We start from the raw sequence: 16,149 nt of genomic DNA, 5'->3' as shown, positions 1-16,149 counted from the left end.
CAGTGACATTAAGTGACACTGCAATATGCATCATAACAAAATTAGACAGGTGCATAAATTTGGGCACTCCAACAGAGATATTACATCAATACTTAGTTGAACTTCCTTTTGCAAATATAACAGCCTCTAGACGCCTCCTACAGCCTTTGATGAGTGTCTGAATTCTGGATGGAGGTATTTTTGACCATTTTTCCATAAAAAATCTCTCCAGTTAAATTTGATGGCTGCCGAGCATGGACAGCCTGCTTCAAATCATCCCATAGATTTTCGATGATATTCAAGTCAGGGGACTGTGACAGCCATTCCAGAACATTGTACTTCTCCCTCTGCATGAATGCCTTTGTAGATTTTGAACTGTGTTTTGGGTCATTGTCTTCTTGGAATATCCAACCCCTGCATAACTTCAACTTTGTGACTGATGCTTGAACATTATCCTGAAGAATTTGTTGATATTGGGTTGAATTCATCTGACCCTCGACTTTAACAAGGGCCCCAGTCCCTGAAGTAGCCACACAGCATGATAGAACCTCCACCAAATTTGACAGTAGGTAGAAGGTGTTTTTCTTGGAATGTGGTGTTCTTCTTACGCCATGCAAAGCACTTTTTGTTATGACCAAATAACTCAATTTTTGTCTCATCAGTCCAAAGCACTTTGTTCCAAAATGAATCTGGATTGTCTAAATGAGTATTTGCATACAACAAGCGACTGTTTGTGGCGTGAGTGCAGAAAGGGATTCTTTCTCATCACCCTGCCATAACAGATGTTCTTTGTGCAAATTGCGCTGAATTGTAGAACGATGTACAGATACACCATCTGCAGCAAGATGTTCTTGCAGGTCTTTGGAGGTGATCTGTGGGTTGTCTGTAACCATTCTCACAATCCTGCGCCTATGCCACTCCTGTATTTTTCTTGGCCTGCCAGACCTGCTGGGTTTAACAGCAACTGTGCCTGTGGCCTTCCATTTCCTGATAACATTCCTTACAGTTGAAACTGACAGCTTAAACCTAGCTTTTTGTAGCCTTCCCCTAAACCATGATACTGAACAATCTTTGTTTTCAGATCTTTTCAGAGTTGCTTTGCTTTTTTTTCCCATGCTGTCACTCTTCAGAGGTCAAAGGTAAGCACAACTTGCAACTGACCACCTTAAATACCTTTTCTCATAATTGGACACACCTGTCTTTGAAGTTCAAGGCTTAACTAGCTAACCCAACCAATTTGGTGTTGCATGTAATCAGTACTGAGCAGTTACATGCATTCAAATCAGCAAAATTACAAGGGTACCTAAATTTTTGCACAGCCAGTTTTTCACATTTGATTTAATTTCATACAACTAAATACTGCTTCACTAAAAATCTTTGTTCGGAAAACACCCCAGTACTCAGATGTTCCTAGGAAATGAGACATACCACTGTTATATTTTTTGTTGAAAGTAGAGTAAATTCTTAAGCAGGCTGAGAGGGGTTCCCAAACTTTTTCATATGACTTCATGCCTTTTGATTATCAGTTCGTCTTCTGTTCACTAAACTATTCACAGTAACAGACATTTTAAGCAAGGGTGCCTAAACCTTTGCATGCCACTGTGTACAGATAACTTCAACAATTCAACTTCTAATCCTTTCTGCAGTTAGGGGTCACAAGGATAATTGATGAGCTACAATGTTACTTTTAGACAAAATCAATAGTCAAGTCAAGTTGGGTAGCATGCACTGGTACAGTGCGTTGCAGCACCCACTACACGGTTTGCAACCCCCCAGGCAGACACGCGGTCCAGTCCCACCATCCGGAAATGTCCCTCCATCTGCCACAGCCAGGTGTTACGTGGGCGACCCCTTGGCCTGTTCCAACCACTCGGATCTTCTACAATGATGGTCTTACGAGCTGGATCACCCTCTGGGAAATGCACCACATGGCCGTAGTGCCGTAACTGACGCTCCCTCACAATGCAAGTAATGCGTCTCATTTGGAACTCCATGAGCATCCGCTTATTCGACATAATGTCAAACCAACGGTACCCACGGATTTTCCGGAAAAACACAGTACCAAAGGAGTACAGTCTTCGTCTCAGGTCACTGGATAGCGTCCATGTCTCGCAACCATATAGCAAGACAGGAAGCACCAGGGGCCTCATGTATAAACGGTGCGTACGCACAGAAATGTTGCATAAGAACGTATCCACGTTCAAATCGTGATGTAAAAAACCTACACTTGGCGTAAAGCCACGCACTTTTCCACGGTACCTCATATCCTGTCGTACGCTGTTCTCTCGGTTTTGCAGACTAGCAGCACCCAGCGTCAAAGCAGTGCTACTGTTCCTGTGTGGTTACCCTTTCTTAGATCCACATCCACGACGGCGGCTTTATTAAATACACTGAAATTAACCGCATATCGTTCATAAATTTAATGCATCCGATTGTAATTAACCTGTAACAATATAATGGTCCACAGAATGGTCAAACTATTCTAAATACCAGAACTGCTTTAGCGTTGTTACTCTCACTGCACCTTCTTCTTCTTCTGTCAGCTGCTCCCGTTAGGGGTTGCCACAGCGGATCATCTTTTTACATATTACTCGCACTGCACCACTCGGAATATTTATATCACTGTATCTGAGTGTGAATCACAGATCTACAGTGATTGGAAAGAGAATTATCGGTATACAGCATCAAGCACTCGCTGCCTCAGCCATTCGCTATTTGAACTGCTCTCATCCGACCAACGCTTCACAGAATTTCCTATTCAGACCTCACGGTTCACAAACAGTTTCATCCCAAGAACTATACACACACTCAATCAGTCCATCAAGTGCTCCTTGTAAAACTGTTTGTACTTACAAGTTACCGTGAGGTAATTGTACGTATGATACAGTTATAATATTGCACAACCTGAGCCACTTTATAAAGCGCGTATTTACATATGATGACGATATCATTTTTAAGATGAAATGCAGCAAACTATGTTGATTATATTATACAGATAAAACTTTAACTTTAACTACACGGTGTTGCAGCGCTAGCGAGCTTGAGCTTCGTTCGCGGTTTGTTCCTGCCTCGCGTTGTTTTCATGCTGTGGCTGGCGCGACACTGGAAGGATAGATGGATAGAATAATTAAACATTACGAAGATATTTCGATGTTCCTTAAAAGTTATGAAGAATCGGTGTTCTAAGCTTACAGATGGCTTAACTTCTATTACAGAGCTGATTGTGTGGCGATTGGGTATTTGGAGAAAGAAAAGTAAGGACAGGAATTGGGGTGTACGTTTGAAAAAGACAGTACTTCTGTAATAAAGCATTTCATTGAAGGTCGCGCATGGCACAGCAAGCATCTTGCTGTAAGACATGAACAATCACTGTGCCACCGTGTTCCCATGTTTAATAACATGCTTTAACTCACATCATCATGAGCATGATATCACGTATACTTCTCAGTATTTTAATTACTCAGAGAGCTGTAATATTACGATAGTAATGGAATCTGTGTCCTGTCGGAGGAAGAGCACGTAGTGATGCAGGCACATAGAGCACATATAAGATTAAATACACAACAAACCATTTAACGTGCTACTTTAGTTACGATGGGATTTGAGAAACTAGTAAATTAAACGATTTTAAGATGAAGTTTATGATGTTCTACTTTAATGACAAAAGAAACTACGTGATTAAAGTGGAAATTTCAAGATTAAAGTTGACATTCGTGCTTTTTTCACACTGTGTGCCTTTTTTTTCACTGCACCCTAATAAGCTTTCATGAGACACTCAGACGTTGGGCTACAAGTCGCCTTTTCACACCAACTTTGATATGTGACAACATTTTTATTTCGGGCATTGTGCGACTTTGTGAACTTGAGCTTTCGAGTTTCTCTGACACACTACAGTGGGGCAAAAAAGTATTTAGTCAGCCACCAATTGTTCAAGTTCTCCCACTTAAAAAGATGAGAGAGGCCTGTAAATTTCATCATTGGTATACCTCAACTATGAGAGACAAAATGAGAAAAAAAATCCAGAAAATCACATTGTCTGATTTTAAAGAATTTATTTGCAAATTATGGTGGAAAATAAGTATTTGAGTACTATAAGTACTGAATCTGCAATAGGTAAGCAGCTTGGTGTGAAGAAATCAACTGTGGGAGCAATTATTAGAAAATGGAAGACATACAAGACCACTGATAATCTCCCTCGATGTCGGGCTCCACGCAACATCTCACCCCGTGGGGTCAAAATGATCACAAGAACGGTGAGCAAAAATCCCAGAACCACATGGGGGGACCTAGTGAATGACCTGCAGAGAGCGGAGACCAAAGTAACAAAGGCTACCATCAGTAACACACTACGCCGCCAGGGACTCAAATCCTGCAGTGCCAGACGTGTCCCCCTGCTTAAGCCAGTACATGTGCAGGCCCATCTGAAGTTTGCTAGAGAGCATTTGGATGATCCAGAAGAGGATTGGGAGAATGTCATATGGTCAGATGAAACCAAAATAGAACTTTTTGGTAAAAACTCTACTCGTCATGTTTGGAGGAGAAAGAATGCTGAGTTGCATGCAAAGAACACCATACCAACTGTAAAGCATGGGGGTGGAAACATCATGCTTTGGGGCTGTTTTTCTGCAAAGGGACCAGGACGACTGATCCGTGTAAAGGAAAGAATGAATGGGTCCATGTATCGTCAGATTTTGAGTGAAAACCTCCTTCCATCAGCAAGGGCATTGAAGATGAAACGTGTCTGGGTCTTTCAGCATGACAATAATCCCAAACACACCGCCCGGGTAACGAAGGAGTGGCTTCGTAAGAAGCATTTCAAGGTCCTGGAGTGGCCTAGCCGGTCTCCAGATCTCAACCCCATAGAAAATCTTTGGAGGGAGCTGAAAGTCCGTGATTCCCAGCGACAGCCCCAAAACATCACTGCTCTAGAGGAGATCTGCATGGAGGAATGGGCCAAAATACCAGCAACAGTGTGTGAAAACCTTGTTAAGACTTACAGAAAACGTTTGACCTCTGTCATTGCCAACAAAGGGTATATAACAAAGTATTGAGATGAACTTTTGTTATTGACCAAATACTTTTTTTCCACCATAATTTGCAAATAAATTCTTCAAAAATCAGACAATGTGATTTTCTGGATTTTTTTTTTCTCATTTTGTCTCTCATAGTTGAGGTATACCTATGATGAAAATTACAGGCCTCTCTCATCTTTTTAAGTGGGAGAACTTGCACAATTGGTGGCTGACTAAATACTTTTTTGCCCCACTGTATGTCACTCGATCAGCTTCCTCTTGTTGCTTATATAACTGTTTAAACCAACAAATAGTACGTTTTTCTTTGCCTCCATTTGGTATTCGCTGAAATTCTTCTATTTTTCCTCGTACTTTTGCCATTGCCTTTTCACAGAACGCTGGGCTTTAAGGGCTATTTATATTGATTTGCATATTCAAAGAGGCGTAATTCTGGGAGGAGTTGGGGCGGGACAGCAAGCGCGTGCATGTGTGTTTATTTCCACGCTGAGCGGAATTTATGTAGCGGAAGAACGCGGAAGTTGGCGAACGCACAGATTCCTGCATCTGGATTTTTCTGTGCGTAAGCACATTTCCGCTTTTGTGCTTACGTCATGTTATAGTGCAAATGCTACGCACGGCGTTATGCATGAGGTCCCAGGACTCTAAAGATTTGGACCTTCGTCCTTTTGCATTGATATCGGGAGTGCCACGCACCCCTTTCCAGCGACCTCATGACCCCCCAAAGCTCTCCCACTCCGTCTACTGACTTAATAGGATGAGTCACCAGAGACATGAATGTCACTGCCAAGGTAAGTAAACCTCTAGACAAGGTCGACACTCTCTCCGCAAACAGACACACTGCTGATGGCTGTGCCCAAGTGGTCATTAAAGGCCTGGATCTTGGTTTTTATCCAGGATACTCGCAAGCCCAGAAACTTAGACTCCTCACTCAGTCTTTCGATCAGAGCCTCCAGTCACTCCGCAAAGATCACAGCACCGTCAGCAAAGTCAAGATCCGTGAAACTTTCTTCACCAACAGATGCCCCACAGCCGCTGGACCCCACGACCTTGCCCAACACGCAGTCCTTACAAGCATTGAACTGAGTAGGAGCAAGAACACACCCCTGACAATCCACAGGATCAACTGGGGAAAAACACAGAGGTTCTGCCTCCACTCTGCACAGCACTCTCATTACCAGTGTACAGGCCGGCCATGATATCCAGCAACCTCGAGTGGATCCCGTGAACCCTCAGGATATGCCACAGGGCAGCTCGATCAACTGACTCGAATGCTTTACGAAAATTGACAAAGGCTGCAAAAAAACTCTGCCGATATTCACGTTTGCGATCCATGAGAACTCTCAGTGCCAGGATGTGGTCGATGGTAGACTTCTTAGGCATAAAAACAGACTGTTCCGGTCACTGGTAGGTGAGCAAGTGATCACGGATCCAATTGAGGATGACCCTAGCAAGGACCTTATCTGGCACCGAAAGCAGTGTTATCCCCCTGTAGTTGCTGCAATCCAGGCGATCACCCATCCCTTTCCAGATAGGGATGACAAGTCCCGTTTTCCAGTCAGTTGGGATGATGCCAGTCTCCCAAATGGAAGCAAAGATTGCTGGCAATGCCAGGAGGGCAGCCTTACCACCAGCCTGGAGAAGTTCACCCCGGATACCACAGATCCCTGCAGCCTTTACTCCCCTCAGCTGGTTCAGCACCTCTGCAATCTCAGTGAAATTAGGTGATTCACAGCTGATTGGAGGATCAGTCTCATGAACCGTGGACCCAGAGATATCCAACGTCCTAGCAAAATCAATAGACGAAACAATACTTTTTTAAAAGGCTCAGCATGTACTCATTGGCAGTGTAATTTAATGAACTTTCCAACAAATCTCTAAAATTAAAGGCAAAAAATTAACAATAGCCACAACTAACAGGTATGAAGTATATGCCACAACTATCATTTCCTAGTGCAATAGAAGAAAGTAACTGTTTATATTTTGAATATTTTTAATACAATATTGATGTGAGAGAGGCAGCTATAAGCTTGCTTAATTCTATTAAAACTGCCAAAAAGCACAACAGAACACATACTGTATATTATCTGGTGTGCCCAAGAAGTCTCTCTTTTTGGACTTGGCTAGTCTGAGTTCTGACTTATTACTAAAGACATGACTATCAGAGTAAGAGAATTCTTTATTTTTTATGGATTCCTTTTAAATTGTAAGTAGAAATTATCACCGTCTCAAGCACAAAAACATGCTATTACAATAAAATTAAATGTTTAAATGAACTGCACCATGAAAAATTAAAATAGCCAGTTATCAATAATGCTATTAGTGGATGTGCACATCTACTCATCTGTTTGTGGTCGTTTTCTTTCATCATTTTGCAAACAACACCTATCTACGAAGCATGACAATTTAATTCCCAGAATGGCCACGTAGTATCTATCACCCATGACGTAATTGTATCAAAATCACATAAGTATTCGTGTTTGCATGTTTAAACTAATATGTGTGTGTATAGCAAGCTGAAAAAGCCAGTTGTTAGTTTGATATTGGGAAGGTAATAGATATCGGCGTGTACACTTTGGTGTAAAAATGGGTGATCGAAATTTAGAGCAACGTATTAATATTACATTTTGTGTGAAAAATCAGCAAATGTGCTACTGAAACGTTACAACTGTTGCAAGTGGCATTTGATGAAGATGTTATGAAAAAGTTGAGTGTGTTTGAGTGGCATAAGAGGTTCAAAGATGGACGAGAACATGTGACGGAGCATGCAATAGAAATCCCTGGGTTCACCATGCCCTAAAAAAGCATGCATGTCGCACTCAAAATTTAAGACCATGCTGGTGTGTTTCTTCAATCACAAGGGAATAGTCCACCAAGAATTTATTGAACAAGGACAAACAATCAACCAACATTGCTATTTAGAGGTACTGAAGAGATTACAAGATTCTATTTGAAGAAAACGACCCAAAATGGTGGCCTGACAAGTGGATCATTCATCATGACAATAAGCCAAGTCACACTTCGCTTACTGTGTGAGACTTTCTGGTCAAAAAAGCGATTACCCAATTAGATCATCCTGCCTATTCACCTGACTTAACTCCCTGTGATTTCTGGCTAGTTCCAAAAAAGCTGAGCTGAAAGGACAAAGATGTTCTAATATAACTAATATCCAACAGACTGTGAGACAGCTGCTCAACAGTATTCCTGAATATGAGTTCCAGGCCTGCTTCCAGAAATGGGAATGACGTTTAAGTCAATGTATAGATACACAACGGAGTACTTTGAAGGCAACAGTAGTGTACAGTTCCACATGTATATTTTCTAAAGGTGTATTCCGGGAATTAAGTTGTCACACCTTGTATACATTGTTATCTTTTATTTTTTTTACACTAGGACTCTAGGGTGCTTCACAAGTGCACTGTAACCAAGCCATTTTAAGGGAAGTTATACTTTTGCTCAACACTTTTCCATATGAAGTTAAACGAAAACACAATGGTTGATCTAATGAGTTATTTAACTTTAACATACTCAGCCAGAGACATCACAAACCTGAACAGACAAGAAACAGTTCCAAAATGAAACTTCCAATTGTTCTAAAGGCTTTCAGTAAAAGCATGCCCAGCATAACATCTGCTTTCATTTTTTTCCTCAATTTTTGTGGCAGTTTAATAGGATAAATAATGCAGGAGTTTTGGTAGTTCATCAGTCATTTCTTCAGCTTAAGTTTGAATTAACCATTTTGAAAGCTATCCTATTTCTATTTATTAAATATTTTTCTTAACATTGAGTCATATTTTTAAACAAGTGAGTGCATTTACATGCACTGTAATAACCCGGTTATTTACATAAACCTGTTTCTTTCTGGTTAGATATCCTAGTTTCTTATAGGATAATTCTTGTTTAACACATGTAGATTTTCCCACAGGTAACAAAGTTATGTAGCCATGTAAACCCTTAACCAGGTTGCAGTTAAGGATTTCATAGCCTGCCTGCTTTGCTTTACACACGCAACCAGCAGCCACAGGTAGAAAATGGTGAAAGTGTCCAAAAAGACTAATTTCCTGAGGCAAATGCTCGAGCAATTAGATTATTTCAAAAAGGAGAAGAAATAATGCGTCTCAATACTTCAGAAATCACCAAATTTGTTTTGTATTAATAATCTGAACAAGCTGTGCTAAACTATTTGGACAATCTCGGAGGACACAGACGACATGCTTGCTTTCAGATTCATGGCAGCTGTTGATTATGTTTAATCTTTTTTAAGCACATTTTTATGACACTGGAGTGTTTTGCTAAAAGAGAATTCCATAAGCAGACTCATGCATGTAAACAGTTTTTTAAGAAACATGGTTTTCGCCTTAACTGGGTAACTTAACCTTATCCTGGTTTTATGTACGCAGGTAAACAGAAATGTAATTATATGTATTAGCAGAAGTCAATAAAATACATGTTTTAATAGCATTTTACAATATTACTAAATAACACATCCCAAGCAGGCTTGCAATGGCTAAATCAAATGATGTAAAAATTGCACTGATTAATGTACTATTGTTTGTTGCTGGTTTTGGAAGAGTCTTTGGGTGTACTCACATTAGGCATGTTCGTTCCGTACAGTGCCCAATCACGATTGTCACTCCCCCGCTGGCCTGCACTCACACTGCGCATTCAGGTCCCTGGCACACTTTTGTCATGACCATGTAACTTTGTGTAAAGCCAAAACAAAATTCAAACACAAAGTGACAGCATGCACGTCAAAATGATTTTCCTTACTCTTATTTTTTTTTTTTTTTGGAGTCGTGTAGGGTAGAATAATGCTCTACCCTCTTACAGTATGCAGCACAGAGTTTTGCTGTCAATTATGCTGTACATATGAGAAGATTTTTACGGAGGCAAATGATGATAAAGGAGGAATTTGCAACTTTTCTTGCAAACTACAAATCATGTCCACTGTAAGGTGAGAATAAAAAAAACTGTTTATAACTCAAATGGTGCACTGACTTGTTGCATCATTAAGGTCATGTCTATTTTCCATATTCATGCACATTTACCAATCACACTGTTCCGGATTTCTACTGAACCGTGCCTGGGTACACCTCTTCAAAGCAGGCCAGGTAATGGTATGGTTGGTCCAACACTGAGCAATCACACCAGCCAAACAAACTAAACTTTGGGGGTTACAAGTGAATAAACATGCTCAGGCACAGGACAAATTGCTAGTATGAGTAAACACTATGGATAAATGTAGTTCCCAATGGAAAATTAGAATCTGCATTGAAGACTCAAGCTAAAATTGTTGACAGTTGATTATTATGGATAGCTGACTATTGTGGCCTTTTGACAGTAAATTATGATATCTGCCATTTCACTGGCAACTCCAGCTAATGAATCCACAAGGTTGTTTTTGATATAAAATACTAAGCATGTTTATTCATTCTATACATAATTAACTTGCAGAGTCACACTTAAGGAGCTCCTTTCTCCCACTTTTAAATTTCTTGATAAGTGACTGTGTCCTTTACTTGTATTTTTACTTTTAAAGTTACTGAGATCATTAACTTACCTTGTACAATTTAAAGCAGCTGGAAATTGAGGTCAATGTGCACAGTTTGCTGCAAGCCATTAATATGATTAATATGGTGGCTAGCCCTCAAACTCCACTTTGCTGGCATTTCAATAACTTGTATAAGTGGTCTGTTTTGCCGTAATGATTATATATTGGATGATTTAAAAAAGGAGAAAAATATACAAAGCCCACAAGATGAAAAACCTCCCTCTATGTAAATCCGAAATAGTAAATTAATCAGTTATTGAAGCTGCAGAGAATGTTTTCATCTTCCAATATATGGTTTTGGAAATTTTCCAACACTGTATAAATGGGTGTTATTCATACTGAGTCTACTTGAGGTATGTCAATGAAAATGTAACTTTCATGACAAATTTCTTTTGATGAGTTAAGTGTAAAAAATTTCAATATAATCAGTCCACTAAACCAGAGCTCTCTTATGCAAACTGACACATACACAGTAACAGTGGTAGATTTTTTTTTTTTTTTTGCATTTTAAGTGAATGCACCTAAAAAATGACTGCAAAATGCATATATAATATAATGTATACAGTGCTTAAAAAATTCATGAGTCTCATGAAAATAGTATATAATCATGCACTTGTCATTTTCAAAATAAATTATTTAATGAAGGCAAAATTATTTATAAAGTTGTATTACTAATATTTCAAATGAAAAAATATACTGAATGCAGTTTGTGTCTCAATACCATCCTGGAAAACCAAACATCCTGAGAGGCTCATAATCCCCTTGATAATTTTACTAAACCATTTTATTTTTTGTTTTGCTTATGGATTTCTTTTTCCTATTTAGGCAACATTCTACCAGTAACGTGAAAAAGTCAAAATTGAAAGCTATGTGCCTTACCATTTTAACCATCAAGAGTGGAGCCAACGCCAAACAAAGCTTTTAAAAACAGGCCACAATGAAAAAGGCTTTTCTTTCTCACAAGGGAAAACATTTTTTAGTTTTATTAACGGCAACAGAAATTTCTCAACTACAAATATGAATGAGCACTTTGTGTAAGCTGGATGAAAAGTTTAAAAAATAAAAATAAATAACACCTACAATGTCACACATTACCACCCTGAGTTGTATGAAGCTGAGATTGGAAATTTTCCATTCAATTCATATATACTAACTATAATATATACTGTATTTCAATACTTTTTATATGACTAAGAATATAAACACCTTTATATTTAATATTTTAAATTAGATATACACTTAATTGTCAAGTATTACTTTCATCTTGGAATGGAAATTAGCATTTACAACTTTTCTGCATTTTTAAGGTCTTGAAGCACCTGTTATCCCAAATAATTTATATCTGTGACAGGTCTGATAATACACTCTTTCTTTATCGCTTGCTGCAGCCTTGCTGTACCTTCGGACTTCACAGTTTACATGAGTCTCAAAACAAAAGTGATTCAAAAACATGATAGCATGCAAACCATTTTTTTTTTTTTTAAAACTAGGGGGCTCTGCCCCCTGCTCACTTCGCTCGCTCACCCCCGTGTTTGGTTTACCGGATATACAATACAATACAATTTATTTCGTGTATAGCCCAAAATCACATAAGAAGTGCCGCAATGGGCTTTAACAGGCCCTGACTCTTGACAGCCCCACAGCCTTGGCCCTCTGAAGACCAGAAAAACTCCCCAAAAAAAAAAACCCTTGTAGGGAAAAAATGGAAGAAACCTTGGGAAAGGCAATTCAAAGAGAGACCCCTTTCCAGGTAGGTTGGGCGTGCAGTGGGTGTCAAAAAGAAGGGGGTCAATACAATACACAGAACAGAATAAATCCTCAATACAGTATAAAAATAAAAATTCTAGAAGTATGGAGTAGAATTTCACATTAGATGATATCACATAATATGATTTGTATTTGTATTCGGGGGGCAGGCCCTGGGACAATCTCTTGGCACCAAGTCTCATGTTTACGGTCCCCGCGAGACACACCGTGGCAAGTCTCTTTGGTCTCGCGGGTCTTTTAAATGTCTTCTGAGAAGATCACGTATCGTCGCATTGCTTTTGCTTTCCAGGACGGGATTTTCTTTTTATAATAGAGAGATAGTGGAATGTGTAATCATGAAAATACCTATTTTGAATGATTACTGGTTTGCTGAATACTGTACAGCATTACTAAATGTATCCATTAACAGATCGGAATTTACATCATAAATTATACATATAAAGAAACTGAGGGGTGAGTGAAAATATAAACGCATTTATTTATTTGAATTGTATTTCTTTTAATGTTTACAACTGTAATGATAATTATTGAGTTTTTTTGTCCTCCAATCTACATGGCCATAGCAATTTTGGATTAGAGTTCACTGAATTCTTAAATGGTCAAATGCTCCATTTTCCAAATCATGAATTACAGAACAGTCAGGCTATGAACGGGTGGAATGTCATACTATAATACTATCAAAACATGCTATACATAAGACTGTCACAGACAAAGTAGAGGAACTTTCCATATGTATCAAGAAAATGCATGACCAGCATGTGTAATGGGTGCCATCAATGAATATATCAGTTACTGTTGCCCAGATTAGGGGAGGGGTTGTGTCTGTATATGAACCCTTACACCATTAGCAATTATTTGTTAATATGATAGGAAGTCTTTACTTGTGAAAGTCTCCAGTGGCACTGAACTGTAAGCTGCAATGGTATTCAGTAATGTTTAGTGGCAGTTTTGTTAAATAAAGTAATGTTTCCCGTTTTGCAAGCAGTTTATTGTTTAGGGTTTACTTCTCCCAAACTCAACAACTGAAAACTATATTCAGGAACTGATGGATGACAAACATTTTACAACAATTTTTAAATTAAATAACTAATTACTTGAAAACTAAATGATTTGTTTATTATGCCATTATAAACATATCTGGTGAAGATCAGATTACTTTGGGTGAACCTCTTTCCACTTGTTCTTAATGTTCGGGGTTAGAAAATTAAATGTATCTATTTTGACATGAAAGAGCTTAAGGCACATTAAGACGATCTAAGCATATATGACATCCAACTGTACGGTAAAAAAAACACAACAATGCAAGTTCTGCTCGTCCAAGCAATATCTGACTGGACAACATATATATACTGTATATACCATCCCTACCTATGGCCACCACTCTGTTCGATACCAAACTGAAAACAGGTGAATGCATGGAGTAAAGCAAGAGTATTACCTCATTTGTTTTGAAATAAAACATTTTGCTTTTCAAACAGCCATTTTGAATTCCTGCATGTTAAATGAAATAATAATACATAACCAATGATGAACCTTCCTACCGATGCAAAAATAGAACTTTTACAAACTACACAATTTTGCAGTACGGGTAACAAAGTTTATTTTTAAGTCAAATGCAAGGGATACGTTACATCTGCCTTTTGTGTGCGTGTTTCAGACTGAAGAGAATGACATATGTAACATTCACAAAGCATCAGCCGAGCCAAGTAGTGACGTTACGCATCGGTGGAGGGGTGTGTAATACTCTAGTCCGAGGATTTAGGCCTAAGTTAAGAACATCATCAACTGCTCTGTGATAGTGTGCTTATATGTATTCCCCGATGCACTCTCATACATTACCCGATAAAATGTCAAACTGGATGTTGTGATAAATCTCAGACAGAGGTGAGATAAACTCCTGAGCTTATTTTGACCCTTCCTTGCTTGCTTGCTTGCTCGCTCTTCAGTGCATGGCGAAAAACAGGTTAGTTACACGCGATCCGGCCTCAACTCTTCAATACTCACCCGTCACATCCCCGTGTCTTACTTTCCTTCATTCCATTCACGACGGGGTGTAAAAAGTAGCCGATCGCCTGTTGTGTTATGCATTGCGACTTTGTGTTACCCTTCAACGTGCAGCACCGAATGTCTACACGATACAATCAAGCCAAGTGGAAAGATAAATAAAAGACCCTTGGTCGCGACGTAGAGAAGGGGAAAGGTGTAGGACCCAACAACTATTTTGTTGATGTTGCTTTTGTTGCGTTAGCGTGGCTGACCTAATTGTTATGAACTGAATGACAAAATTACAACAAGAAACACAAGCAAACAATCCGCGCGCATTAGATGGGATCATATACTCACTCTGTTGGGTGTTCCGGGTCATAAAAGTCCCCCATCTTCACCGCCAGCAACGACAACAACAAACGACCCCGTCTTCACGGCTCAGAAACATCCAGGTTATTGTAGAGAAATAAATAAAAAGAAAAACAAATCCACACTGGCGCTGTCGTCGATTCGATCGCGTTGATCCAAAGCAGAAGGACAGTCCGGACAAATGGAGCGATCCGAACAGGCAGCGTGCACATGAAACAAAACAACAACACAAAAAAGCGGTGCTAGCGACAGCGACGGGTTCCACTTGCACAATTCGAGCCGGTGACCCTTTCTCTCTCGTTTATTTATTTATTTATTTTTAAGTTGAAATTTGCTCTTGTTTCTCGGCGGCGGCGGCGGCTCCACCTCCTCCTCCTCCTGTAGGATCCGCAGCCTCATGCCGTGACGCGACGCGACGCGACGCTCAGTCCGTGGCTCTACAGAAGACCACTTAGTCTGAATCGCACTGTGAACGGGAAGAGGGGGTGAAAAGGGTGGGGGATGATCGGGCAATACCAGGACAGTCCAGTAGCGAAGAGGGCCACAAAACCCCCAGCTCTCCGTGCTTTGCTTTCGTTTATAGCATGAGGAAACAGTCGAAACGTGATCTGTTTACTTCTTCAGTTATAAGCTTGAGCCTGGCTGGAAATAAATGCCTGCTAATTTGTTAATAAAACCTGTCCAGATATTTAAGATGTAAGTATATCGATTCTTTGTAAATGCATGTGCATTGGTAATGTGTGCAAACTCCACTCAATGTTGTTTTACATATCCATGCATCCATCCATTAACTGAGCCCCTTTCATTCAACTGATGGTGGGGGGATTTGTCCCGGTAGCATCACGAGCAAGGCAGTAACAAATCCTTGGTCGGGACGCCGCCTCATGATTTGGGGCTGTCATTGACACTTTATGGAATATCGAAACAGCCCATATTCTGGATGTATTTTTCATTACAATAGCAAGTATACATACAAGATATTGTTAAATGCTACAGTACAGGATGGCAATCTGCAGCAGGACAGTGAAAATCCATGTGAACAGGGGTAGCACTTAAGACATTCATGGCTTGTCTGGGAATCGACACTGCCTCTTGAGCAGTGAGACAGTAATGCAAACTACTGTCCCAGTTATTGTAATAAGTTAGTATTCATTTTCGTGTTTATGCCGTCAGCTTTTGAAAAAATGGAGGAATGGTTAGAATTGCTTGAATTTTTGTCTTTTTTCTTTAAGAAGAGCAAAACACAAACAGCACTTAAGATTTCCTAGTTTCTAGTGTGTACCGTATACAGTACATGTTAGTAAGACAAAGGTTAATTGAGGTTTAATTTTAACCTCTGTGCTCCTACTAGAACGTTTGTTTGATAATTTGTACAATTGCTGTAAATCTAAGGAAACTGTTATCCCATTGGTAAATACCGAAAAGTTGCGGACATGACGCAAGTCCATCCCAAAGTTCAATCACCCA

At 39.6% G+C, this 16,149-nt stretch overlaps 2 protein-coding genes across 6 annotated transcripts in view; one reads left to right on the top strand and one right to left on the bottom strand.

Moving 5' to 3' along the window:
• The window catches only part of setd2 (SET domain containing 2, histone lysine methyltransferase), a 148,651-nt gene extending 133,610 nt beyond the window's left edge, over positions 1-15,041 (bottom strand). For all 4 annotated transcript variants that reach the window (XM_051935936.1, XM_051935937.1, XM_051935938.1 and 1 more), the window contains exon 1: positions 14,671-15,041. In XM_051935936.1, the coding sequence (XP_051791896.1) occupies positions 14,671-14,705 (35 nt within the window). In that variant the 5' untranslated portion in view covers positions 14,706-15,041. The remainder of the gene's footprint in view (positions 1-14,670) is intronic.
• Positions 15,042-15,139: 98 nt separating this feature from the next.
• The window catches only part of LOC114642219 (uncharacterized), a 66,504-nt gene continuing 65,494 nt past the window's right edge, over positions 15,140-16,149 (top strand). The window contains exon 1 of one of the 2 annotated variants that reach the window (XM_051935952.1): positions 15,140-15,378. In XM_051935952.1, the coding sequence (XP_051791912.1) occupies positions 15,335-15,378 (44 nt within the window). In that variant the 5' untranslated portion in view covers positions 15,140-15,334. The remainder of the gene's footprint in view (positions 15,379-16,149) is intronic. The other variant, XM_028791198.2, reaches the window with a different exon arrangement.

This window comes from Erpetoichthys calabaricus, chromosome 13 (genome assembly GCF_900747795.2).
Source record: "Erpetoichthys calabaricus chromosome 13, fErpCal1.3, whole genome shotgun sequence".
Taxonomy (NCBI): Eukaryota; Metazoa; Chordata; class Cladistia; order Polypteriformes; family Polypteridae; genus Erpetoichthys; species Erpetoichthys calabaricus.
This window is presented reverse-complemented; position numbering and strand designations above follow the sequence as displayed.